This window comes from Aythya ferina, assembly GCF_964211825.1.
Source record: "Aythya ferina genome assembly, chromosome: 1".
NCBI lineage: Eukaryota > Metazoa > Chordata > Aves > Anseriformes > Anatidae > Aythya > Aythya ferina.
In genome coordinates, this window is record NC_140296.1 from 124,475,811 (window position 1) to 124,501,757 (window position 25,947).

At 46.4% G+C, this 25,947-nt stretch overlaps 1 protein-coding gene and 1 long non-coding RNA gene across 2 annotated transcripts; one reads left to right on the forward strand and one right to left on the reverse strand.

Moving 5' to 3' along the window:
- The first annotated feature begins 34 nt into the window (after positions 1-34).
- Positions 35-21,981, forward strand: NCAPD2 (non-SMC condensin I complex subunit D2). Its single transcript, XM_084501458.1, has 31 exons — positions 35-182; positions 915-990; positions 1,077-1,135; positions 1,570-1,751; positions 2,169-2,305; positions 2,623-2,750; positions 2,836-2,959; positions 3,041-3,188; positions 3,510-3,707; positions 4,247-4,381; positions 4,913-4,997; positions 5,592-5,763; positions 6,017-6,138; positions 7,080-7,289; positions 9,159-9,333; positions 10,705-10,789; positions 10,946-11,079; positions 12,169-12,301; positions 13,826-13,910; positions 14,014-14,175; positions 14,417-14,628; positions 15,627-15,738; positions 16,035-16,158; positions 16,343-16,498; positions 16,716-16,893; positions 17,786-17,880; positions 18,656-18,736; positions 20,815-21,001; positions 21,240-21,360; positions 21,484-21,651; positions 21,845-21,981. Exons 1-31 carry the CDS (start codon positions 59-61, stop codon positions 21,925-21,927), a joined length of 4,191 nt encoding a protein of 1,396 aa, XP_084357584.1. The 5' UTR covers positions 35-58; the 3' UTR covers positions 21,928-21,981.
- Positions 18,402-19,299, reverse strand: LOC311425549. Its single transcript, XR_014686369.1, has 2 exons — positions 19,134-19,299; positions 18,402-18,860 (listed from the first exon to the last, which is right to left on the reverse strand). It is a non-coding gene; the product is annotated as an uncharacterized lncRNA (long non-coding RNA).
- Positions 21,982-25,947: the final 3,966 nt, after the last annotated feature.

The window sequence follows — 25,947 nt, forward strand, 5'->3', positions numbered from 1 at the left end:
GCCGGGGGCGGGGCGAGTGAGGCCTGCGCGGGCCGTTCGGAGGAGGCCGGCGGCCATCATGGCGGCGCCGTGCGACTTCCAGCTGCCCCTGGTGGCCGGGGACCTGCTGCGCGGTGGCGGCGCGGGGCGCTACGTGGTGCAGGATGTGCTGTCCGGGCGGGAGCTGCCGCCCGCGGTGGCAGGTAGGGGTCCTGCGCACCCCCTTCTCCCCCCCAGTGTCCAGGCGAGGGCTTGTTGCCACTGCCGCCATGTCCCCGTCAGCTCCCCCCCAGCTCCCCCCAACCCCCTCGACCCCCCCAGCCCTCCCCTCAGGCCCCACAGCCCCCCAATTCCCTCTCAGTCCCCCTCAGACCCCCCCACGTCCTCCCCTCAGTCCCCCTCAGCACCTCCCTGAGTCCCCCCCAGCCCCCCCAATTCCCTCTCAGCCCCCCAAGTCCCCTTCCAGCCCCCCTCAGTTCCCCCTCAGTCCCCCCCAGCCCCCACAATTCCACCTCAGTCCTCCCCCAGCCCCCCTCCAAATCCCCCTCAGTCCCCCCCAGCCCCCTCCAAGTACTCCCCTCAATCCCTCCTAGCCCCCCCAACTCCCCCTCAGCACCCCCCTAATTCACCCTCAGTCCCCCCACCCCCCCAATTCCCCCCCAGCCCTCCCCAATTCCCCCCCAGTCCCCTTCCAGCCTCCCCAATTCCTCCCCAGTCCTATCTCAGTCTCCTCTCAGCCCCAACAATTCCCCCCCCAGTCCTACCTCAGTCCCCCCCAGCCCCCTCCAATTCACCCTCAGTCCCCCCTCAATTCCCCCAGTCCCACCACAGTCCCCCCAGCCCCCTCTAACTCCCTCCCAGTCCCCCCTCAGCCCCCTTCCAACCCCCCCATGCCCCCCCTCAGCCCCCCTCACGCCCCCCATCTCTCCCCACAGCTTTCCGGGCCGCTTTCCGGGCGCAGGGCGCGCTGGCCGTGCTGCAGCACTTCGACACCATGTACAGCCTGCTGCAGTGAGTATCGGGGGGCTGCCTGGGGGTGCTCCCCCTCCCCGGGGGTCCGTGCGCTGCCCTGACGCGCTGTGCTTGCCTCCCTGCAGCAACTTCCAAGCCGTGACGCCCGCCCTGAGGGAGGACGCCCTGGAGCTGATGATGCAAGGTGGGTGCCTGCCAAAAGGGGGGTTTTGCCCTCGTTCAGCAGCTCCATGATGATATAAAGGCTAATGTGACTTGGCCAGCTGGGTTGCGCCCTCAGCCCATTCCTGTGTAGGGGTCTGTAATCTTGGTGGGCAGCGCAGAGCCGTGCGTGCTCGCTGTAAGGGCAGGCCGACAGAAAATCCCCTTCCCCACATCCCTGGAAAGGCAAATCCTGGGGGTGCATCAGCTCCGAGCGAGTGCTTCTCGCAGCTGACGGGGGGGCTGCGGGAACAGGGTAGGAGAGCGCTCCCAGGTTTGGGTTGCAGGGGGCAGCCTTACAGCTGGCAAGATGTGAGCACACATCTTTGGTAATCTGATGGCTGCTCGAAGTTCCCAACAAAGAGGATGGCTGAGGAACCTGGCCCAAAGTCCTCACCTCTTTGTGCCTCTCTCCAGTGGCGTCCCGTCATTCCAATGAGCTTCCTGCCATCTTGGGTGATTCTGGGCTGAGCCACGCGGACCTGAGTGCTCACCTGAGCGCTCTCAAGATGAACTGCTATGTGCTGACTGGCCTGTTGGAAGCCTTTGAAAAGGAAACATCCAAGAACGGGCTGGTAGAGGTGGATCCTGGCGGAAAGGTAGGTGAGAAGACTGGGGAGAAAACAACATAGAAAATGCAGGAGCTTGCTGAAATCTGGGTCAAATGGTATAACTGTGTTTATTTAAACGTGGAGCATGCAAGAGCAGTATTTCTGTGAAATCCTTCTTGGAAGGCAGACAAACACATGCCTAAACATCAGCCGGGACTCAAATGCCCAGGCCTGTGTTTCACTCTTCAGCTTTAGAGTTCTCTCCTGTGCTCCAAGAGGACAGCAACGGTCACTTGGTGTTGGCATATAAATGTCTTACACATCTTAATGTGTGCCCCTCAGTGCTGTAGGGTTTAACAGCTGTGTTCGTTGTCAAGGGAAGCAGGATGATGGAGTTCTCTTTTTTTTTTTTTTTTTCCTGTTGTCAAGCTACTAATGTATCACATCACGTAATTTTCTTTCTAGAACAAAAAGAACCGTGCAAAGGTCTCTGAATCCTCGTGGGAAGAGGAGAGGGAGCCACTCTTGCGTCTGTTAAACCAGCTGCTGCAGCTGGATCTCCGCCGGCTTTGGGGTGGCGTGGTGGAAGAAGATTTTGTCAAGTAAGGGAGCGCCGAGAGGGGATGGGATGGAGTGGATGTAGGTGTAAGAAGAAGGGGTTAAATGTTAAATCTGCCAGTGAGCTGGTGCTGCAGCCTTCTGCAGGATGCCCCTCACTGGGAGGCTGAGGAAACTGGGAGGCATTTCGGAACCAGTTCCTTTTCTCGTGTAGAATTCAGATGTTTGTTGCTCAGTTTCTGAAGGATACTGGAGAATCTCGCTGGTCTCAGGGAGAGATGTGTACCTAGCGCAGTTTGCTAGGCTGACATTGGTGCAACCTGCAGTAGTGAAGCTGATTGTCTCTTCTGTGTGGCTTCAGCTTAGTGACAGGAGTCTGCTACCGCATCCTGGGGAATCCAACTATCGGTCACCAGAAGCATCGGGCCACGCGGGATGCAGTGACACATCTGCTTGCCACGGCTTTGAGTCATTACGATCACATGTTCAGTGAGTTCCTGCTTTTTCTGCCTTCTTCTGGAAGCTGTCCCCAGGTATTTTCCCTGACCTCTTTCTCCCTCCTTCCGTCCTAAAGGTGCCACTCTGAAGATCACGCAGATGCTGCAGCACTCTGAACACGTAGCCCCAGTGTTTGTTCGGGCTGTGACGGTCTGGGCTACAGAGTATGGTCTGAAAAGTATAGTGGGCGAGCTTCTGAGGTGAGAAAAATACACCAAGGCTTCTTTTTCTAACCCTGGCAACCCGAGGTGCCCTTTTCCTTGTGTCATCTTTCTGTGCAGGGAAATTGGACAGAAAAATCCGCAGGATTTATCTCGTGATACTTCTGGAGTGAAGGGTTATGCCACCTTTATAACCGAACTTGCTGAACAAAACCCTGCTCTGGTGCTATCCAACATGAGTGTTCTGCTGCGTCACTTGGATGGCGAGGTACGTTTGCAAAACATTTACATGTCTGGAGAAGTCAAGTAGTGGCAGTGTTGCTCTCCGTTTTTTTTCTTTTTGAAAACAGGACCTCTTTTACAAAGATTAAGTAGCCAAAACCTGCCCTTTGGAATAGGTCATGGCCTTCCCTAAAATACTTTACAAAGAAAACACAAAATGTGATGTTGAATCTCTGTCACTTTCCGAAATTCACTCAAGACTTGAGCATGGGACTTAACAGGCCTGAACCCTGTGCTGTCCTTTCCATTGGCATACCAGGTCATGCTCTCTTTTCTGTTCCTGGTCCAACAACTCCTCTCTTTGCAGAGCTACGTGATGCGAAACGCCATTCTGGCAGCTATGACAGAAGTGCTGCTGCAGGTGCTGAATGGTGACCAGCTGGAGGAAGTTGCCCGTGGTACTCGGGACCATTTCTTGAGTACACTGCAGGCCCACATCTGTGACGTCAATGGATTTGTGCGCAGTCGGGTGCTGCAGCTTTTCACCCGAATCGTTCAGGGTAAGGTAAGTGTGGTGTGGAAGTGGTATTGCCTCGGTCACTCTCCCCTCATTTGTTTTCTAAGGGAATTTCTGTCACCCTGTTCTTTGTGTGCAGAGGCTGGAGTCTAAGTGAGAAAGATACTGTCCTCCAAAGGAATTGTCTGCAATTCCTTTTCACAAGAGACCAAAGATGCTAGGGTTAAGGGAAGTGGGGAACAGAAACTGCATGCTTCTTGTTATTACTGGGACAGAGTAGAAGGAAGCACATGATACACAAAGACTTTCGGGACATTGGTATGGGAATACACAGCACTAGGAATATTAAGACTACTCAACAGGACCTTGGCAAACCTAATTTAAGTCCTTGCTTTCAAGAGAAGTCATACCAGATGTGTCGTACCCTTCAGACCCAGATTTTTTTATGAATCTATAATTTGCCTTCCCGTAGACAAGCTTTTCAGTAGAACAGCACGCGGGTGTATTAATGTGTCTGCGAGAAAACAACTTCTTGCAAGTCTCCAGAGCTTCTCGATAACTTTACCTACACTCTCATTGTGCCCCAGGCCCTGCCTTTGACTCAGTTCCAGTCTGTGGTATCGCTGGCTGTTGGGCGTCTCCAAGACAGATCTGTGGTGGTAGTTAAAAATGCCATCCAGCTCCTGGCTGCGTTTTTGTCCAACAATCCCTTCTCCTGCAAGGTAATTCCTACTACTGTGCTACGTGTCTGTTTGCAGGCTATCTGCAGCGTGTTACAGGCGGGGCAGTGCTCTTTCTGTACCTTGTGGAAGAGACAGTGTAACTTCTAATGCTGCTAGCAGGAGCTTTCGGAGGTTTCTGTTGTTCAGGTCTCATTCTCTGGCTCTTCGCTCACTTGGTGTAATTGATAAATATGCAGGACCGAGAGGGTTATGGTCTTGATTGTGGAAAAACCTGCAGCAGTTTGATGTGAATTCACTGTGGGATTTCTCTCCTTAGGATCAGAATTAGGCTTTAGAACATTCTATGCAGAATTCTGCAATTCTTTATATTCAGCTGCAGCTCTTCCTGACTTTCTGAAGCTTAAACTGGTGTTTTACAGCAGCAGCCATTCTAGGATAGCAACCTGGGTCTGCTGCTTCAGTTTCGAAGATACAGGTGTTCTGAGGGGACTGATAACTTAAAGTAGAGAAAAGAGAATTCTAGAAAAAGAAGCTTAAGTAATCTATTTCTTCCCTTCCTGGCATCCTCAGTTAAGCTGCGCTGACTTGGCTGACCCACTCAAGAAAGAGGTGCAGAAACTGCAAGAAATGAGGGACCGCTGCAGAGAAACTGCAGGTAACTTCTCTTCCTCTTTGCCCTTTACAAGGTGTACCCTGTACTGTGGCCAGTAGGAATTATTCTGTACTTTTTTTTTTTTGTCATCTTACGCTTGCTCCCAGATTGCAATGGCTTTTGTCTCAGATCTTACTCATGTGAGACAGTAAGCCAGGTAACTGGAAATAAACTTTTTTTGAGTTTATGTTGTAATAAAAGCACCTTATGAATGCCCTGTTAACAGGATAAGAACTTAAAAACCTCTATGAACGTCCTCTGGGACTTCCATTGTCAACCCTTCAAGGAGTCCTGGCTTCAGCCAGGAGTTAGGTCCAATATTAATTTAAACTTGATTAACCTTGTGTCTCATGCTGCCTACAAAGCAATAAATAGCAAATGATGGTTCTCTCAGCTGCCCTTCAGTGTATTCTTTTTTTTTTTTTAATGCCAAATTCTTATCTACTCATATTCTTGCCTGGATGGGATCAGCAGTGGGAATACTGTCTTGTCTGTGGGGGGAAGAAAGTGTAGGATTACTTCCAGATGAGTTTTCTTTCCCTGCTTAGGGTATCATTTATGTCTTCTCCATTCCCCATCCTCCCTGTTTCGTTATAGCTCCAGCAGTCACCCCAGAGGAGGAGTGGGAAGCAATGCTGCCAGAAGTTAGAGCTGCCGTAGAGCAGCTCCTACCGCTTCAGGAAGAGGAAGATGAAGTGCTGGAAGTTGAAGAAACAGCAGAGGGTACATCAGAGCAAATCACTGGGCTTCTGAAGAAGCTGAATTACAAGTAAGAAGGCTCCACAGTTCGAGAGAGGATTTTATAATAGGGGATATGTCAGTCTATTGTTCTTTGTTTGAGCTTCAGGGTAAAGGGATGATTTCCAATAATGTTATTCTGTGGGAGGAGATTGATGAGGGTACCCAGCACAGCATGCTGTCAGGAACTGCTTTTCCAGGTGTTCAGGGCAAAGCTGGGTGTTTTCCCTTGTTTTCTGTCCGAACGGGTTGCTGACATCCTGTTGGGCGATGTTGTTGTCCAGGAGTGCAGTCCGCCTCACGCAGAAGGCCCTGTGCCGCTTCCAGGGGAAGGAGCCCTTTATTAGCTCCGAGGAAGAAAATGAGGAGGCAACAATCCTGGGCATTCTGAAGAGACTTTACATAGGTAACTGCAGCACGCTGGTCTTTCTCTTCCCTGAGTTCAAGCTGGTACCAGAGTTAGACCCAAACCCTCTGGAATGCCATATCCCTTCTTTCGACATGTAGGCTTCAGTTCTGCATGTACTTGGCAGCTGGATTATTGACTGTTTTATCAGTTCTGGTGGGAAATGTTCCATGTTCCCACTGGAAGTGCATTTCTAATGTTTTAAGTCATATCTGCTATGGGGGGTGAAGCCAGTGTTAATCCACTCCTGCACTTCTGTCCTGTCTGAATTTGTGTGGAGTTCTGCCTCCTGAACAGGTGGTGGCACATAATGCTCACTATTGAGCAACTATCAGATTCAAGCAAAGTCTTATTTCTCTAGGGCTCGTGCTTATATTTTAAGACTTTGCATGCTTTATCTTTTGTATTTGGTTCAGAATAAGGTCTCCCAGCTAATCCCCTTGAACTCATTTCTAGTTAAAAAAAAAAAAAAAAAAAACTACTATCTAAATTATAATCTGAACTTTGTCAGCTCCCCAGATTTGCATAATCTTTGCTACAGAGTTAGTAGTTTTTTCCTTCTCTGTACTCTGCTCTGATTCCTTCTTAGGCCCTTGTCCATCTTCAGGGAACTGTCAAATTCAGATTAACTCCTTCATTGGTTTTACAGAGTTTGAGTAAATTGGACAATGCCTCTCCCGTCCCCTGTTGTAGCTGGTATTTCTGTGGTGCATTATGTTGTAGTACTGGAGTTTATAGCACGTTGAGATTTTGTCTTTGTAGAAGTCTGATGGCAAAGTCTGTAATTTTTTCATTTGTTTTTTGGTTTTATTTTTTGTGGAAGTCTCTTGATTGTTACAAGATGTCAATATGGGGTGGAAGGAGAAGGGTTAAAATGCCCTGAGCAGTGCCTGTTTCTTTTATACCTTCAATACTGTTAACAAGCAAGTGTTTATGCCCAGGTAAGAACCATGAGGATTCTCCATGTGACAACAGGAGTCTTACAATTGAAGAAGTTGCGCCCAAAGAGCAGCCTCAAGAGCAGGCTCAAACAGAGCTGGTCAAACAGGAGATGTTGGTGCAGTATCTGCAAGATGCTTACAACTTCTCAGTGAAAATCACAGAAGCCCTGAGCCTGGTCAGCAAGCTGATGTATGAAAATTCTGTCTCAGGTGTGTGAAATAGCCATGGGGCCATTTTTTTTCCTCCCTTTTAGAGTTTTCCAGGTCCCTCCCCTTACTGAAGAGATGTAGGAGCGGTGGCACACCAAGGAAAAGGCTGGAGGAGCTGCTGTTTACTGAGCAGATGTCACAGGCTCTGGTATATTGGGTACAGGAAGCACTATCTAAACTAGTGTTGTGAAAGGGTCGCATTAGGGTGTGAGTAGGCTTTTGAGGCATGTGTAGGATTGATTTTTTAAATATCAGGATTTTAAAAAAAAAAAAAAAAAGACCAAAATTAATTTATGTAGGCTTCCCCTCTCTTGTGGGAGGAGATCCTCATCTCAGCTGAGGTTCACCCAAAGCAGGCATGGCAAGTTAAGCAGGGTTCTGTTACCTGCTTGATGCTGCTTCAGGTGTTACACCAGGAAAAAGAGGGGAACTGAGCAGCATGTCTCATTAACATCACCCCTCCTTAAACTTTATTCTGTAGCCAAAAGCAATCCTCGTCAGCAGGTCCTATGGCCTGGTTCTCTTCAGTTCTGTACCTTCAGTACAAAGGTGGACTGATGAGTAGTCCCAAATAGGGTTAATTCAGCTACTAATGTTAGACTTTTTTTTTTTTTCCAAAGTGTCATGAATCAGCACTCCTGAGACAGGTGCAGGGTGCAAATCCCACCTTGCTCATCCACTTGTCCCAACCCCTCATGTATTTTTGGAGTGTGGGTGGCTCTGGACACTACAGCATCTTAGCATAATGCAGATGCTTCTGGAGCTTCACCTGTGATGAGAACTTGTATCTTAGCCATGCTACACATGCAGGCTTCCTTCAGCAAGGTTGGGATGTTTTTAGCTGATTGCATACACAAGAACGAACTCGAATTCAGCATCTTTACAGGTCACTTGTAGTTTAAGGTTGAGAGAGTGCCCCTCAGCTGGTATTTCAGTGCCTGGTTGGTTGGTTGGTTGCTAGCTTGTTTTTTTATGGTTGCAGTTTTTACTAGCTTTTGTCCTGTGCAGTACAAGGATGGCAAGTTAGATATCCAGACAGTATGCTGCTGTGGTGCTGAGTGGGACTAAGGGATGTGTATGTTCAGATTTAATTTTTTTTAATTAAGATTTAAGATATGAAGATGCAATTTTATTTTTCTCTGGTAAGAGTGCACCTTCTGGTGTGACTGGGGGCAGCACAAGCATAGCAGACTGTCTAGACACAAGCACTTTCATGTCTGGTAGGGGTACAGCCTCTTTAGTGAGATGTTATTTTGCCCATACTGCCGTAAGCTGCCACTTAACCAGAGTTCGGGCTCTATAAACTGTTCATTGTACAGACTCTAATCATCAGTGTGGCTTTCTTGTGAATGCACTCTAACTTAACGTGTTTCTTTCTTGTCTTATGAACAGAAGACTGGGCTGTATATTTTCAGGAATTGTCAAGTTAGAATCAAATTATGTTATTCCTTATACGTGGCAAATGCTTTGTACCCCATCAATACATCGGGTACCTTAGCTGTTCTGGTTACAACATTGTACTGAGACAGCAGCTTTTCATCTGCTGTGACCATAAGATCTTTTTTTCAAAGCTGCTGTTCCTAGAATAGATTTATTTTTTCCTGAAGTGTGGCTTCTGTGCTCATTTCCTAGTTCTATCATGTCACAGCTAGCTATAATGTTGTTAACCTATGCCCAGTTCCTCCAGGACATCTGTATCTCTGTACTAGGGACCCTATTCTGACTTCAGCCATCTGCAGAGAGTAGCACTGATCTTCAATGCTCCCAGGGCTAGCTGTAAGAGCAGTGTGCCTGTGAATATGTTTTAATGGCCTTTCTAATAAGGAGAAGGAAGAAGCTTCACTAATGCAACTATTCTTTCCTCTGCAGTGGTTCAGGAAGCCATTGAGTTCTTTGTGACGGTCTCCCGGTTTGGTGTGCCCCAAGCACTGCTTGGAGTCCGCAGGATGCTCCCCCTCATATGGTCGAAAGAGCCTGCTGTTAAGGAGGCTGTGCTGAATGCCTACAGGCAGCTCTATCTGAGCCCGAGCGGGAATTCAGAGAGGTATGGGACATCCTATTCAGAGGGCTTTTCTTTCTTTCTCTTTTTTTCCCCTTCTCCATTTTCCTTCCTTTGGGGAGCTGTTGGAAATGGAATATGGACAGAAAGAGAAGTCAAAGTTGCCATGCTTCATGCTGAGCTGAAATGTAAGGTTTGTGTCTACTAGTGAAAATGTTTTCTCTTTGAACTGTTACTAACGCTTGTGCAGTTCCAATGTGGTTTTATATGTGTGGGTATCCCAGTGTTCCTCTGGGACTTACTGATGAGCTTGTGCTTTTGGTTTGTTGTAGTATTCACGTGTAGGAAGTTAACACAGAACTCCACATGAGACCTTACAGGAGGCAAAGTTACAAAGTCTTTTAAATGAAACTGCTATCAGGTGCTCACACTGAACTTTCTCCTAAATTTCACTCATACAAAGCACCACACCAGGAGGCATCTGTTCAAATGATCTGAGTAGGATCCCCATGTGTTGGCGTCAGCTATTGAATATTTGTCATGTCAGCTGGGTTCTTGATTGGCAACAATTAAGTGACTTTTGGGCACGTATTTCAATCCCTTATGAGATCAGCCCATAGCAGCTGGCTCCCAGTCTTGGAGCCATGGGATTTCACCCTCCTTGGGCAATGTTGTCATTAAGAAAATTTCTTTATCACTCACACTACAAAAGGTTGGTGTTTTTATTATGGTTCAGGTGCTTTCACACACATTTCATTCAGACCAATCTTAAATCTTTCTGTAATAGACCTCTGCACACAGAGGGTGAAAGGATGTTAATGGGGTCTTCGTTTGTTGCTGACTGTTACCAAGCTGAATCTTTGCTGTAGTGTTGGCACTTGCTCTTTTTTTCTTAGCACTTGACCACATGCAAATACCATTGGATGCATGCTCACTTATCTAAGCGTGATCCCTGGTGGGAGGTACCATACCTCACCCTCATTATACCATCAAGGCAGCAAACAGCACGCCTGCTTCTTGCCACTGCGTGCTAGTGATGACTGGAGAGGACTCTCCTGCAGATTGGTCTCGGGCCTTATTTGTTCATAGGCAGTTTTGCAGTTTCTTATGCTCTACTGAGTAGTACTGTGACTTGTGGTTAAGAGTAAACTGGGAAGTGGCTGGTGAGTGTCTCTTGTTGGGCATTTGTGCGGAGCATTGGGAAGAACAGCAATGGACTTCTGAGCTCATGGTGTGCTTGCTGAAATTGGTCTGGGTGACTCTGAGAACTGTAGCTTGTGGAAGGGCAAGTTTTCTTGTTCCCAGAAATCAGATCTGTTATCTAATAGTTGTCCTCAGCTCTCTGAATAGGTGAGTGAGTAATCATGACAGTTGCTTTCTTTTCCTTTTTTTTTTTTTTTCTTTTTCATTTCAAAGGGCCAGGGCCCAGAACCTGGTGCATTCTCTCTCTCTCATCGTGGTGGATGCTTCGCTAGGAACAATACAGTGCTTGGAAGAAATGGTGAGTATTTGCTTTGTCTGGGCTTGAATTGTATTTGTGAGCTTAAATATCTGTTATGTTAAAATGGCAGTCAGTGCCGGAAGTGTCTTTTTTGGTCTGAAGTCCGTTCATCCTCTGCTGCCTCTCACTGCTTGCTTTATTGTACTTCTTTTCCAGATCTCAGAGTTTGTGCAGAAAGATGAAATAAAACCTGCTGTGATCCAGCTGCTTTGGGAGCGGTTCACAGAGAAGTTGCAGTGCTCGCCTCTAGAACGACGTGCAGCTGTGATGCTGCTGGGGTTGATGGCACGGTGAGCCTAGGGCCCAGTGTGATCCTGTGAGTGAGAGGATGTAGAGGGAGATGACTTCTATTGAAGAACTGCTGGTGCTGCATCAGCTGACCCTTGGTTCTGCAGCCTTTAAAAAAAAATAGTAACCAGTTCATGGGGTATCGAAGCCTGGAATTAAAACACAATTTTGCTGGGTGCCAACAGCATGATCTGTGAATTAATATGATAGCATTACCTTCTTTGTGTTCTAAAAGTCCATCCCATCTCAGGTTTTACTATGACACAGTTCTGAAACTTCGTGTTTTGAGAAGAATCGTGCGATGCTGCCTAGAGCCTTAGCATGGTGGAAAAAACATTCTGCTTCCTTCTGTGGTCAAAAAGAGTGTAATTGCACTACAATTTGTTTTGTCTGAATAATTTATAATTTCAATTCCTCCATTTCCCAGCCTAGTAACCCTTGGGCATTTAGCTTACCTGCTAGTTTCTTGTTCTTCCTACTTCAGTCGTTCATCAGTCAGAAACAGACCTTCATGACATTCTTTGTAAAGGTCTTGGCTCTAGTGTAAGAGTGAACAGGCACTTCTACAATTTGAGTTTTATATATTCCTCCCAAGGTATTTCTACCACCCCATTCCATGTGTGTGCAGCACAATTGTAAACGTAAATTCAAAATTAAGATACTTTTAAAATCATGGAATTTCTACAAAAACATATTTCTGGGGTATCCTGTGAGGGGATATGTGGGCCACTGTGTTTCTAGACCATGGGTATGTTTGTGGAGTAAGAACAACACTTCCTTTTCCAGAAATCTGCTAAAGGGGGGTGATTTTTAGCTTTTGTTCTAACCCATTAGGATTATTATTTCTTTAAGATTCCTCTTTAAATATGTTAAATTTTGTTCTTACCCTTTTCACCCTGTAAATTGTTCATTCTAAAGCATGGACCTAGTGTCACAGGTAGGAAGGGGAGGTGGGTGTAATGATTTTATTTTTTTTTGTCCCCATAAGGTACTTTCCACAAGGTACAAGCAGCATTTCTATTGTCTATGTATGTTTACTGTAAACTTTAATCAGCACCTCACGTAATACTCCTGTGTCTTGTATTCCACAGAGGGAAGCCAGAGATCGTAGGTAGCAACTTGGATGTTTTGGTGACAGTAGGGTTGTCTGAGAAAGCATGTGAAGACTATTGTTTGGCACAAGAAGTATGCAATACGATCTCCAAACTTGCCAGTAACCCTAAGGTAAGACTTCCAGTTTGCCCATGAGGTCACAGTAATAGTGGTTTAAAAAAGTGGGAAGTAGCTTATATTGAGAAGAGAAATAAGAGAAAATTTTACTAGCTAGGGAGGGAGGTATTTTTTGTGTGTTGAAATGAGGTAGGTTGAGACCATTCAGCAGCACTGTCAGGAAAGCTTACCACACATCAGTGAACATACAGTAAAAAACTTTCATTAGGCAACAGGTTGAATTCAAAGTAGCAGAGAGTCCAGTACGCAAGAAAATCTGTTTTTCTTCGACTTCTCTTAGTCAGACTCCCAGTTCTAAGCTGACTTGTGTCTGCTTGGTCCTGGAGTCCTTTCATCTACTGGTATTTTCTGCTGTTGTTGCCTTTACCCTCCCTATTAATTGGTATTTGGGAGTGGCAGCTGTACAGCTGAGCATAAGACAAAAGATTTTCAAACTTGTTCGTGTTGTAACTGGTGACCTATCACATGGCTTCTCTGTCAAAAAACATTTTATACCTTTCCCCCCAAAGTGTATTAACAAATAAAAGCTTTTTTCTTTTTTGACTCAAATATTTAGGGCATTTCAATTCAGGAGTTCCAGTATGAAAGCAGTCCTCCTCCACACAACACAATCATTCTGTTTTGAGAATGGTGACGCTAATGCAGGAATTACCTTCATGAATTAATGGGCATTACAGCACTTGTAAATGTTCTGAAGATAGTTGTAATTTAATTTTAGGTTGACTTAACTCTGCAGTTCAGTTAGTATGTGGGAAGGGACTGATACTTGACTAATTGTGGTAGCTCTTCTGCCCCAAACCAGAGATTTAGTATGGAGAGTAGGATTATAATAAATTGAGAACTTCTGTTTCCAGCTAGTGAAAGCTGTTAAAACCTCAAGCAGTAGCTTCTTTTCATCAAGTATATCTTGATCAGATAGCCACAGATGTGCTGGGATATCCAAGGCATTGTCAGTTTTGTTTTAGTAGTTCTCTGGGTTATCTTATTCCCAGGCTAGTAGGTAGTGGGAGTGATACAGAGCGTTCTAATCACTGCAAGTGCGAGCTGATGTTGAATCCAGAGCTGTCTTCCACTATTTCTAGTGATGACATTTTACTTTTAAACAAAACCTTGTGGTGCTGGAGTACCGTACCCATAGCCAGGGGCATCCTGTTGATTTACCTTTGCTAATTCTGAAGATGCTCTGAAGGTTTCCATCTTCTTCATAATGGCGAATGAAGAAGCAAAATAACATCAAATCTAAAGAGTCATTTTGAGAATTCAAGAGTTATTCTGATTTAAAGTGAAGTAGTGGAACTGTCTGGTTTGGGGTCATCCTCTGGCCAGACTCTGAGTCTGCGCAGTGTCTTCAAAAGTGACAGAAATACCCCTGCGGTGTGTTTAGTTGCAGAGCTGTGCTGACTGTCACTGCCATGGGCATAGCAGGCTTTTGATTGGGATTGTGCACACAGCAAGATGAAGTGCCAGGGAGGGAACGGGGGAGTTCTGTTGTGTGGTTAAGATCTGTTTTCTCTGCAGCCAGCACTGGAGAGGAACAAAGCCCCTTTTCGACTGCCCCAGGATCACATGCTCTTTGGGTACCTGACTGAGGCTGTGAGTAAAGGTGAGCTCAGGACAGCAGGGGGGTTGGAGGAGGTGGAGTTGGGCTGTGAGACAGCCTGTGCTGTTGCTGTTACGCGTGGTACATGGCTCCGTTTTCTCATCAGGCTTTGTCCAGCCAAGTGGTGACTGGATCCCTTTCATGGAGGCAGCAATAACACTTATTTACCAGCTAGCAGAAGGGGCAGACGAGATCAGCGCTCGCATCCTGCAGGTGTGCAGCCAGAAAGTTCTGGACAAGGTGCAGGAGGCTGATGGGCAGAAAGCTGGTAAGGAAAAAAGATGGTGAAGAAAACCTGTTTGTAGTGCTGTGATTGGGGTGGTTTGGAACAACTGCAGGAGGAGAACAGAGTTGAACTAGTGGAGATGTTGGCATGGAAGGATATGGGTGTTGTGAAGGGGTCTGTGGAGAGTGAAGATGGGTTATGCAGTTAATGAGATTTGGCAGTAACTGGTGTGGGGGGGTAGAGTCCAAGTTAATACCGAACTGCAATCGTTTTTCTCCACTAGATCAAGAGGCTTCCCCCAGCAGAGTCTCTGGTGCTAGCAGTCTCCCTACGTTCCTGCTGATGCATCTGGTGTCCCTTGTGGGCCAGGTGGCACTGCAGCAGGTAGCATATTTGGAGGTGTCCGTGAGCGCAGAGCTGCGCAGACGCCGCATCCTCAAGGAGGAGCAGAAGACCAAGAAATTAGACAGCAGCACGACAAGTCAGAGGTCTCGGGTGAGGACTGAGTTGTGAGGTGTTGTAAGTAAAACCCCAACTGCTCTTGGGTTTGGAACAGGCAGCAGGGAAGAAGCGAAGGGTGTTATCCTAACCGGGTTTATCTTCCTGCTTGCAGAAAGTTTCCTCTCCACCCATCACCTCCTTTCTTAGCATTGCAATCTTCTTGCAATTGCTGCTGGTGTTGAACGCCCATTTGTGCCCTGAGTTTCACAAAAGGCCTTCCAGAACCTTGATCCGTAGAGTTCAAGGACCTACAGTCTCTCAGGGAATGATGATGAAAGTATTTCCCAGTAGCCTTCTTACTGGGATCTGTGTGATAGAAATACCATGGTCTGCCTCAGTGTTTCCTGGAGTCCAGCAAGGTTGATTTCTTTTCTTCTTCCTATTCTTGCTCAAGGAAAAGTCTCGTGTACTTAAGCTTCCAGTCTTTATTAGATGCCTACAATGCTGTGTTCAGAGAAACTTGTACTTCATTTTCTCATCCAACCTGCTTATCAGTAACTTCCCACATGGGAGGAGGTTACCATGAGATTTTCTCAGAAGTAGCAGTTGGATGCAGATTTGGTCCTGCAGATTTGTGTTGTTTTTTTTTTTTTTCCTTGCCATAAGGTTTCTGTAATCTTGCTCACAAGGCCACCAGTTCAAAGGCTGCTTTGATCTTCTTTCTTGCTTTTAGGATTTGTGTGTCCCTTGAATTGTGTTGGACTCGGGCACTGGTGCCAGGTGTGTCTTATTTCTGCTTCAGTTTGTTAGCTTCAGTAACTTAGACTTTCTTTGGTACTTGGTGGCATTTGGACTAGCAAATCCTGGATACCCTTCACAGCTTCATTTAATTCTTAGGAAAAAGGGGTTATAAAATTCTCTGTCAGTCTGTTCTTCCAAACTGTAGTCATGCTGCTGGTGACTTGCACCTCTTCTCTAAGAGAGAATTACTTCACGAAGGAAAGGATTATTGATGCCCATCATCTTCTTTTGCAATTGTCCTTTCTGCACAGAGCACAGGAAATGAGACCACTATGGAAGAGGAACTGGGCCTTGTGGGAGCTTCTGCTGACGACACTGAGGCTGAGCTCATCCACAGTATTTGTGAGACAGAACTTCTAGATGGTAAGTGTGGCTCCGCTGAAGAGCACAGGTTCTGTCTGCAGTGAGAGAAAAAGTACACTGGGTAACACATCTAGAAGGAGGGAGGCTGTTTCCTTCATAAACACTGTCATTTTTCTTCAGTATCAGTTTCTGTGTGCACTTTTTCTTTGTTCTGCCTCTCTGGAGTTGTTATTTTTGATGGCAGTTAGTATAGTCAGTATAGCCCCCAGAAATTTTGGGATAAATCGAGTAATTGTTTTTCAAGAGTACTGCTCAAATAGTGCTCACATACCTGCTGCCTTCGTTCCCCACTCTAGAAAAGCACCTGTTTTCCGCCTTCGTTCCACTGGTGCTCAAGATCTGCAACAACCCCGGGCTCTACAGCGATCCAGCACTTAGAGCTGCTGCAGCCCTGACTCTTGGCAAACTCTGCATGATCAGGTAACGCCAAGATCCTCTTCTAAACCTTCCTGGTACTAAAGCACAAGAAATGTTGCAACTCCTTTGCATTGGAGAGGGGGGAAAAGCAAAGAGCTTTCATACATATGTTGTTGTTTTGGTCTCAGTAGTATCAGAGGCTGGGTTTTGGTGTCCATGCCTTCTTTTCTTTACCCTGTCCCACCAGCTCTGAGTTCTGTGACTCCCACTTGCGCTTGCTGTTCACTATGATGGAGAAGTCCAGCCTGCCTGACGTGAGATCCAACCTCATTATTGCAGCAGGAGATCTGGCCATCCGTTTCCCCAACCTGGTGGAGCCGTGGACACCACATCTCTATGCCAGGTGACGCTGTGCTTATTGCTGGCAGCGGGCAGGTGATGAGGGCTCCGGGGAAGGGTGGCGCTGGGCCTCTGGGAGGTGAGAGTGATGCAGGAAAACAAATTTAAAAGTATCAGTGCAGGGAGACAACAGAGAACCGGCTTGTGGGGTAGGCTGTCAGAGGTCTTGGTGGCTTAGAGAGGCTCGGCTGCCTTCTGTGGTAACTGTGTGCTTCTGTCAGGCTGCGGGACCCCTGTAAGAGCGTGAGGCAGACGGCTGGAGTGGTGATGACACACCTCATCCTCAAAGACATGGTGAAGGTGAAAGGCCAAGTGAGTGAAATGGCGACTCTGCTTATAGACCCAGAAGAGGCAATCGCGGGAGTGGCTCAGAACTTTTTCAGTGAACTCTCCAACAAGGCAAGTGGATGAGCAGGAACCTCAGCTCACCAGAGTGGAGGGGGGCTGCTGAAGGCTGGGTTAATGATGCAAGAGTCTGTATGAAGGTGTGTCAGGGGTGTAGAGATTGTCTGTCTCTCTTCTGTGTTGACTGAATGTTGGTAGATAAAGGGAATTTTGCTAAATGAGTTCTGTTTTAACCCTAATGTTGTTGAATTTGACCTCGTCCATTCACATTGGAAACCAGGCTCCAAAGCAGAGCTTTTTCCCACTCACTTTCTGCTGCATGCCCAGTTCAAGTTTGGGAACAGATTTTTCTGCAGTTTACACTTTGATCTTGTAAGAGTTCCCTGACTTTAGGGCTCAGTCAGTGCATCATCTCTGAGACCGTTCAAGGTTGCTCTTGGCTTTGTGACTTTGAGATACTTAAATTGAGGCCGTTACAGTCCAAGCAGGTTAAGAGCTGCAGCAGTGTTACCCTCTGTATACTGATTATTTGATTATACTGACCACACTGGTTTCCTACCTCTGCAATGGCTTTGACTAAGCCACGTAAAAATAGTAGGAAAGGGAATCTGCACTGGGTCCTTTCAGGCAAGGTGGGAGGCAGTTCTTGAAGCTGTTTGCTTCCTTTATCAGAAGACTTTTGTGCTGGGATGTGACCAGCTTAGAAAAGAAAGAAACTGCATCCAGCTCTGCCAAAGAGCTGAGCTGTTGCAAATCAAGAGTTGCAGTTGTAAGCTCCTTAGCTTTAGCAAAGTAGCCCCGGCTAGTTTTGGCTGGCTGTGTACAGCTCGTTTTGTGAAGCTGATGCTTTCAGTCAGTACTTTGGAGTGGGGAGAAGCTTATTTGTCTTGTCTCAAGCTGTCTTTCATAATTCTGTGTCTCATGTAGAACCTTGTGTCCTGCACAGGGTAACGCCATCTATAACCTGCTTCCAGACATGATCAGTCGCCTCTCAGATCCTGACTGTGGTGTAGATGAAGAATCCTTCCGCACTATTATGAAGTATGTGAAATCTGGGATGAGGGTTAATGAAATCTCTTTTGACCGTGACTCCATTTATGCAAAGGGGGTGCCGTATCTAAGGAAGAGAAACTACAGTGACATAAAAAAAAAAAAAAATGCCTTTTCACTTGTGCTCCCCAGTCTGACTGTTCATAGCCTGCATCTGAAAGTCAGGTCGAGGAAAATCAGTTCTAAAGGCACATAGTTGGGGAGATGGGAAGATTCCACATTACCCAGAGAGGTTTGTGGAGTCTCCTTCTCTGAGATATTCAATACCAACCTAGATGCCATCCTGTGCAATGTGCTCTAGGTGACCCTGCTTGGCAGGGGGGTTGGACTAGATGATCAGAGGTCCCTTCCACCCTCATCCATTCTGTGATTCTGTGAAAGGAGCTGCTCAGAAGTAGACACTGCAGCTTTTTCAGCATCCCTCCTACCTCACACAGACATAAGCGCTTCTCACTCCAGACCTGCAAGAGTCTCTGTTTTAGCTGATTTCTTAGTTTCATCATAGGCAGACACTCAAACAAACACGCTGTTTTAATTATGTCATAGCAGCTGTCCCACAACAGTGACTGTGATTACTACATAAGCCATCAGCATATAACACGCTTTCTCCTGAACAGAGTCTGAGGCATGCAGGGCTCTCCAGTCTTCATGTTTGAAGGACCACCCAGCTGATCACTGGGTAGAAGAGCTGCAAGCATGCAACTGTGTAGGCAAAAACAGGGTTTCCTCTCTGGGCTTTCAGCTTTGCTATTTTTTTCCTTTGCAGACATCTCTTCTCCTATATTACAAAAGACAAACAGACAGAGAGCTTGGTGGAGAAACTTTGTCAGCGATTCCGGACTGCCAGGTGGGTTTAAATCCTAAATTTCCTGACAAAGTAAGTCTGTTTGTTTCTTAAGAATTGTTAGAAGAAACCAGCTTCTATACAGTGGGGGTGACAGGCTCCCATCATATTCTTCATGTCACAAACGCTAAAATAATAGAGAATAAACAGAATAAACAAGAGAAAAATAGAGAATAAAAGAATAAAAAACACCTCTAATTCAGGTGTTGTTTTCTTTCCTCTTTTCCCCATCTTCCTCTTAAAACTACTTGAATAAGAACAGAAGGTCAAAGTTGTGTAGATTTATTATATTGTGATTGGACCCTCTCCCCTCATCTTGGGGGAAAGGTTTTGTGACAATTTAGATCTGCATTATTTACAACTAGGCAAGGAGAATACCCCAAGTATGGCTTTTATGTACCTTTGTCCTTCTTCAGAGGCATCTCAACTAAGAAATCAATGTGTTCAGCTGAGGAGTTGAAATCTCTGTATTAGTCCTGCCTGGGTTGAGGGGCCTGTCCTTGTTCTGTGTGGATGAGCCGTTCAGTTCTAACTCTATGCCTGGGGCTCTGTTTTGTTGTTTGAGTGCTTGTGCTGCAAGACGTTTATTCCTTTGCTGCTCTTGCTCTGTCACACAGATGTGTGTGCCTTGCTCATGGTGCTGATTACAGAGCATACAGTACAGGGCCCATCCTATGAATTGGAGTATCTTTTTGTTTCCCGTTTGTTTGTTTGTTTTGTTTTGTTTTTTTATTGCTCCTTTCTCCCTGTTCCCAAAGAGGTAAATTCACTGACATAAATGTACGCTTCTTTTTTTTTCTCAAAGGGAAAAAGTAAAAGTCCATTTGCATCTTTACTGTATATTTTCATTGTTATCTTTATCTGCCACTGGATTTGGCATACCTAGCTTTCCTCTGTTCCGATGGTTTTCCTTCATTGTAGCTGTGACTTTGCCCTTGAGGTTTAAAGCTGTGTCTGCTTATCTTGGCCGTTTGTACACAGTGCCTGGGCATGTGACCTGCTCAGCTGCCTCAGGGAGTAGCATATTTCCCAGAAATAGTTGGATTTCGTTTCCTGAGCTGGAATGGAGAGTGGACTCTCCAAAATTTCCTCCCAGGAACGCTGGTGAGCTCTTCAGACAACGCTTGTAAAGATCTTTCTGGGTGTAAGACACATGTAGCCTTTGTTAATCTGTCCTAATATTGCCGAACCACAAAGATGATCAGCTCAGTGCACACTAGAGGCAATACTAGAGTAAGATTCTCATTCAAGGCTAACCAGGAGCCTACCAGAGAAGACTTTGCAGCCACCATCTTAGGATTTTTGGAGTTCTAAACAGCAGTGTGCCGAGTATTGTTGAGATGTTAAATGGAAGCACCTGGATGCTGCAGCTTTATTCTCTGTCTGCATTTGGACAGTGCGTTCTCAAAGTGTTTATGCAAGCCCTCTGCTTCGTATGCATAAATAAGAGGGGCTTCGACCTCGTGTTTCTTCCTCACATTTTGGCACAGTGAGTCATGTTAAATATATCAGTTTAGATCCTTTTTTTATATTAACTTTCACTGGAATCTGGACCTTGTTGTCCTTTGACACAGCAGATACTGCTTGTTCACTTTCTATATTAATGAAAATAGCCATCTTTATGCCTGTTAACTGGCCAGGTAGGGCAGAATTTCAAATACTGCTTCTGCTTGAGACAGTCTCAAACATGAAAAAATGAGCAACCATTGTTTTTCTTTGGTTTTTAGTTGAAATAAGGCCCTTCAAGAAGAGTTCTCACCTCACTGAGTGTTTTTCCTACTAGCCAACACTAACTTCTGACACCTTCTAAACAAACGACTGTGTTCTTTAACAGTGAAGCCTTCGTGTTTGTGACAGGCACTAAATCAGCATCCCTGGGACACAGTGGTTGTTGTGAAGTGCTTGGTGTGGCAGGGCACTCTGGAACAGATCTGTAACAAAACAGCATAAATCTCATGTACGAAAGGGGAGAAACACCAGCAGGAAAATGCCTCATCCCCATGTGCCATAGTTCTAGGTAGGATGTCTTCATCTTTGCACAGCCCTTTTCGTATGAGCTAAGGGCAATCTCTGCTTCCCAGGAATGAGCGTCAATATCGGGATCTGTCCCACTGCCTTACTCTGCTTCCCATCTCGGAACGGGGCCTTCACAAGCTGCAGGACAACTTTGACTGCTTTGCAGACAAGCTACAAGACCCAGCTGTCTACAGTTGTTTCCAAGCAGTGCTGGTTCGATTCCGCAGAGTACCCAGCAAACCTGAGAATAAAGTAAGGATGGTGGGAAGTGTCCAGGCGAGGAAAACTGCTTTTTACACATAATGATTGGAAAGACGTGCTGTTATCTGTGTTAAACAGGCTATTCCTTGGTCTCAACAATTTCTCAGAGATCATGATGAAATTCTGGGGTAGGAAGTATCTGTGCTATGGATGTAATGCTTCTCTCTGTTTCTTCCCTACTCTGTGTGGTTTTGTGTTTTTGTTTTCCCCTGTGTTACATCTATCCCAGGCTCTGGCTGAAGAGCTGGAGCAGAGGCTGTCTGCCTGCCATAACCGAGGACTGGATTCGGCAGAGACATGCCAGGAAGGCAGTAAAACTCCAATGCCAGCCAAGCGAAGGCCAACAGCAGGTATCTTCCTTCTGTGAGACCGCAGTCTTTCTCCCTCATCCTGAAGTACAGCAGAGACACCTAGGGACTTTTCCTCACCCTTTCCCTTTTTTTTTTTTTTTTCTTCTTTTTTTTCTTTTCCAGCAAGCTCACGCCGCCAGCCCCTGAGCACAGCCAACAGGGATGAGGATAAAGCTTTTGTCACCCCCCAGCCTCGCACGTTGCGGAATCCGAAGCGTGCCCAGAAAAGCCGTCCACGCAAAAAACCTATCATCACCTTCTCCAGTGATGAGGAGAACAGCTCTGAGGATGGTAAGTCATTGGACAGGTATGTCTAAGGGTAAAAGTGGAGACCTGGAGAAAGACTGTAGACGTGGCACCTCAAGAACATTCCTTTGGGAAGGGCAGAGGGTGTGTAGGGATTCAGAACACTGCAGGGGCTGGTGGTGGATTTCTCTGTTTGAGGTAAGGGAGTGCTGGTTATTGACACGCTTTACTCTCTTAGAGTTTTCAGCAGAATTAACAGAGGAAGAAACCCCCACCAAAACAACTCCCATCACCAGGTCTTCAGCCCGACGGCTACGCTGAGGCAACAATCTGCCCCTGTCTGTAAGCTAAAAATAAAGTTCCTTTTATACAACAGTTGTCTTCTCTTGCCTGAACTACCCAATAAACTTGTAGTGCTTTAAACAAAGAGAAAAGGGAAGTTATGCAGCAGCCTGAGAAGACCAAACCTGTCTTCAGAAATTCCCACGAAGAAAGGCAGTGATAAGCATGACTCCTGTTTTGACTGTTTGCACTGGCTTTGCTGGTGGAAGTTGCTCTGATTTAAAAAAAAAAAAAACAAACAAACACAAAAAATGGGAGAAAGGGCAGGCATACTAATGCCTGAATAAAAAACGCTCATTTCTTGCATCTTGTATGTGGTTTTAAGTACAATTTTCAGATTCTCTGAACACAGGACCACTGCTATTGCTGGGTTCATGCCATTTTATGTTTGATTTCGCTCTGTAGAGCCCAGTATGGCTTTGAGGGGAATGCTACCTGCATCTTTTTCTTGTACAAATCTCAAAGAAATCTCAAAGAAGAGGTGAGGGATGGGGGGGGGGAAGAGAAGGAGGTGGGGGAGAACACAGGCTCATTTAGACTGTCTAGAGTGTTTTAACAGAGAACATATAAGGATACAAATCAAAAAGTTTAAAAATATATACGTATATGCAGAATTATGGTTATGTTTCAAATAAGACAAGCATTTCACCTCTTTCCTTCTGGAGATGCCATACTTGGTGCTCACGTCAGGCCTGGCACTCCTTAGACTGTCATGTGAACAAAAAGTGCCTTAACTGAATGTTAATCATATAAACAGCCTTTAACCTCCTGTCTCACAGGCACGTTGGCATTTGGCCCAGGGCTATAGTGCAAGTTATTTCCTCCTACCTGTCAGTTGCCTAGAAAGCAGATGTTTCTTAGGCTAGTGACTGGCTGGACAGGAATCAGACTGGTCCGCAGGTTCCTTCAGATCTTTCCCGTCCTTTCTCTGAGGACCTACCTCTTCCTGCAGTCACTGTGGTATCCTCAGTTTACCAGCAAACAGAGCCTGTTGCTCAGTTCTCCTCTGGTCTGGCTGTGTAAATAGTGACAAAAGACTGCAATAGTTTATTTTTTTGATCGCTATGTAGAAGTAGTGGCAGAAAGTGCATGGTTTTGCAGTGTCCTGGGAATGTTTTTTATGCCAATACCTGACTGGACACAGGGCACGTTAGCAGTTTGTAGAAACAGGGGACCCATGGGGTCTCGCGTCAGCTTTATTCATGGAGATGGCTCCTGTGGACTGCGTCCCCTGACTCGCCAGAGGGATGTGCCCCCTTGCAGCTACTACTGCGTAATATTGCCAAATACCAATCCAACCCCTCACCCATCCAGCACAGCTGTGCGAACAGGACAATTGCATGAAGCTACAGCAATACTGTCCCACTCCCCCCACGTTAATATTCAGTGAAGACTACAAGAAACAGAGGCAGCAGCTCTGCATTCAACAGCAAATACAAGTCATGCGTACCGTACACAATGCTTCCACCACCACCCACAGCCCCTGTACGTCACTCACAGATGGGAACAAAAGAAAAAACAGCATCTATGGATTCCTACCTAAGCTCAAGGCGTTGCAAGTGTGCATAGTAAACCTTCTGTACCTACGTGAATGATACAATGTGTGGCGATACTTCATTGAGGGAAATCCCAGTGTGAATGGAGGTAGCAAGCTGGCCGTAAATTCGTGTCTATGTATTGGCTTACCTTCAGGCTACGCACTGCCCTTTTCCATTACAAGCAGATAAACTTCCTTCAGGAAAGCAACTCCCTAAGACAGTGCAAAGGTTTGGCAGTCAGTGACTGGACTGGCACAGCGGATCCTTGGCCGCTTTGCAGTCTGTCCTTTGCTCTTCCACGGGTACTGTACTCCCTGTCCAAGTGAGAGTGGTATTTTAGCAAAAGGGAGTTTCTGCTGGTCCCTGTCTGCAGGTTGTTCAGGTGGAGCATCCCCCTCTCCTCACCAGCTTCTCCTGACACTGGAGGAATCAGCAATTCTGTATCATGTACAAAAGTCCTGTGGATGGAAGAGGGGTTTGAAAAGTCACACAGAGACAGCTACCTGAAGCAGCCCGTTGCTGCCGTTCTGCTCACAAGCAGCTCTGCTTGTGGTTGCCATGATGACCATGAGTCGCTGCTGAAGGAGACAGCCTGTACTGCGTGTGGGATGAGTCAGTACCAACAGCAGTGCAGTCTGCGTCCCCTGAGGGGCTCCAGTGCATGGCGGCTCCAGACTCGTGCCCATCGTGCTACTGGAATGACACAAATACTGTCCTTACTGCTGGAGCCCGCAGCAACCATCAGCCCTTTGCACCACCGCGGGCCAACGGGTGTTCCCAGAGCGCTTCACCCAGTTCCTAGTCCTCCTGCTCTCTGTTTGCCCTGCTCCTTTCCCTTTGAGCGATTCTGTTTATAAAAGACTGATTGTGATTCAGCAGGAGACCTCGTTTCTGGTGGTCTTGCAAGCTCTAGAATCAGCGTCCCAGCATCAGAGGGGGAAGGGTTTTTACAGAAGAAACTTGTTAGCACCAGAGAGGAAAGAAGGACAATAACCTATTTGAGACTGAGAAAACTGGGGCAATCAGGGACTCGTCGTCTGCCAGAGCATTTTTGCCTCACAGTCATTGCCAGGACGTGACAGAGCAACTATTCAGTTACGCTGCACTCCCAGCAAGGATCTGGGACAAAGCAGCTGCAGCTTCATTGCACCTGAGTCGAGGAGTACCTGCAATTCACCCAGGCTTTGCAAATTTGCAAGAATTGGAAAAAAAAAAAATTAAATTTGCTACAGTTTCTTAAGTTTCTTGCTTGGTATGGGGTAGCAGTGACTCCTTCCCTCCTGCCAGGCCCAGCTTTTGCTGGACCCAAGAAGGGGACCAGTCACTTGAGAGCTCAGAGCCCATCCATCCCTGCAGCGCTCAGTTTGCGTGCAGCTGGGCTGGAATTTACAGCAATTGCAAACACATTTCTGGCATTCTTCTTGCAGCATGGGAGCTACCACATTCAAGGGACGCCAGACCAAGCCACCACCACATTTTGTATCAAAAACAAAGCATCATTGTTGTTTTTTTCTTACCTTTCACTCAGGAAACAGTTGACTCCTGGAATCCGTGCGTTCAAACTGAGATTTTTCTGGCTGTGGCCATCTTGCAAGCAGCATGAACACTGACAGACTGACTCAGCTGCTTCAAGATGGCAGAATGTGATCAGGTAGTAGAGGACAACATTTTCAGAGACATCTTTCACGTGGGATGAAGGCATGTCTGCTTCACACCCTCCCTCCCCTTTTTCCCACCCCTCTGAAACTTTCACACGTTTTCCCCGCTGCAATGGTGGAATCAATATACTTGGATATGCCCACACACGTCATTCTACCTGTGCAAAACCTCTCCTCCTTCTGGCTTCAGTGCTTCAGACTCAAGCCCCACACTCACTTTTGACAGGGTTGATGCAAAATGGTTTGTAATACTCTCTGGCTCCTTGGGCAGAGAAGAAAGGGTCCCACAAATCTGCATCTACAGGTGAAAAATGCTTGCAGAGAAGGGAGGAAAGGAAGGAGAAAAGTAAGGCAGGGCAAATAACTGAACTGTGACTTTTGCTACCTCTGCAAAAGACTCATTTTCTTATTTTCCTCTTTTTTCTTTCTTTTTTTTTTTTTTTTTAAAAAAAAAAAGGCAAGTAAATAACAGACAGCAGAACACTGCCTGTCAAGTTTTGTCCCACCTGCTTTGTGCAAGGATACTGAAGAACGGTATTGAAGGTATTAAACTCACCTAGCACGACTACTACTGCTCTGGTACTGGGGTACAGTCCTCCTCTTTTCTCCCTCAACAAACTTTTCTGATTAGTTTCTGTCTTCACACCCAGGCTGACTTCTGCACTCTGGTCTCCAAACAGTGACCTCATTGCCTTGTTCAGCTGGTGAGAAACTACAGTAAAATGGGAGAGGTAAACAAAGGGGGGGAACTAATGGCCAGAAGATTTAGGAGGTAAGAGTCTGCTCCTCGGTGTCCCACTGCC

Bases quoted from the DNA above. Each gene is read 5' to 3' on its own strand.
- NCAPD2 (XM_084501458.1), top strand. From the start codon at position 59: ATGGCGGCGCCGTGCGACTTCCAGCTGCCCCTGGTGGCCGGGGACCTG. The intron at 12,302-13,825 runs GTAAGACTTCCA...TTTTCTCTGCAG, and splicing joins AACTTGCCAGTAACCCTAAG to CCAGCACTGGAGAGGAACAA. The intron at 15,739-16,034 runs GTAAGTGTGGCT...TCCCCACTCTAG, and splicing joins TGAGACAGAACTTCTAGATG to AAAAGCACCTGTTTTCCGCC.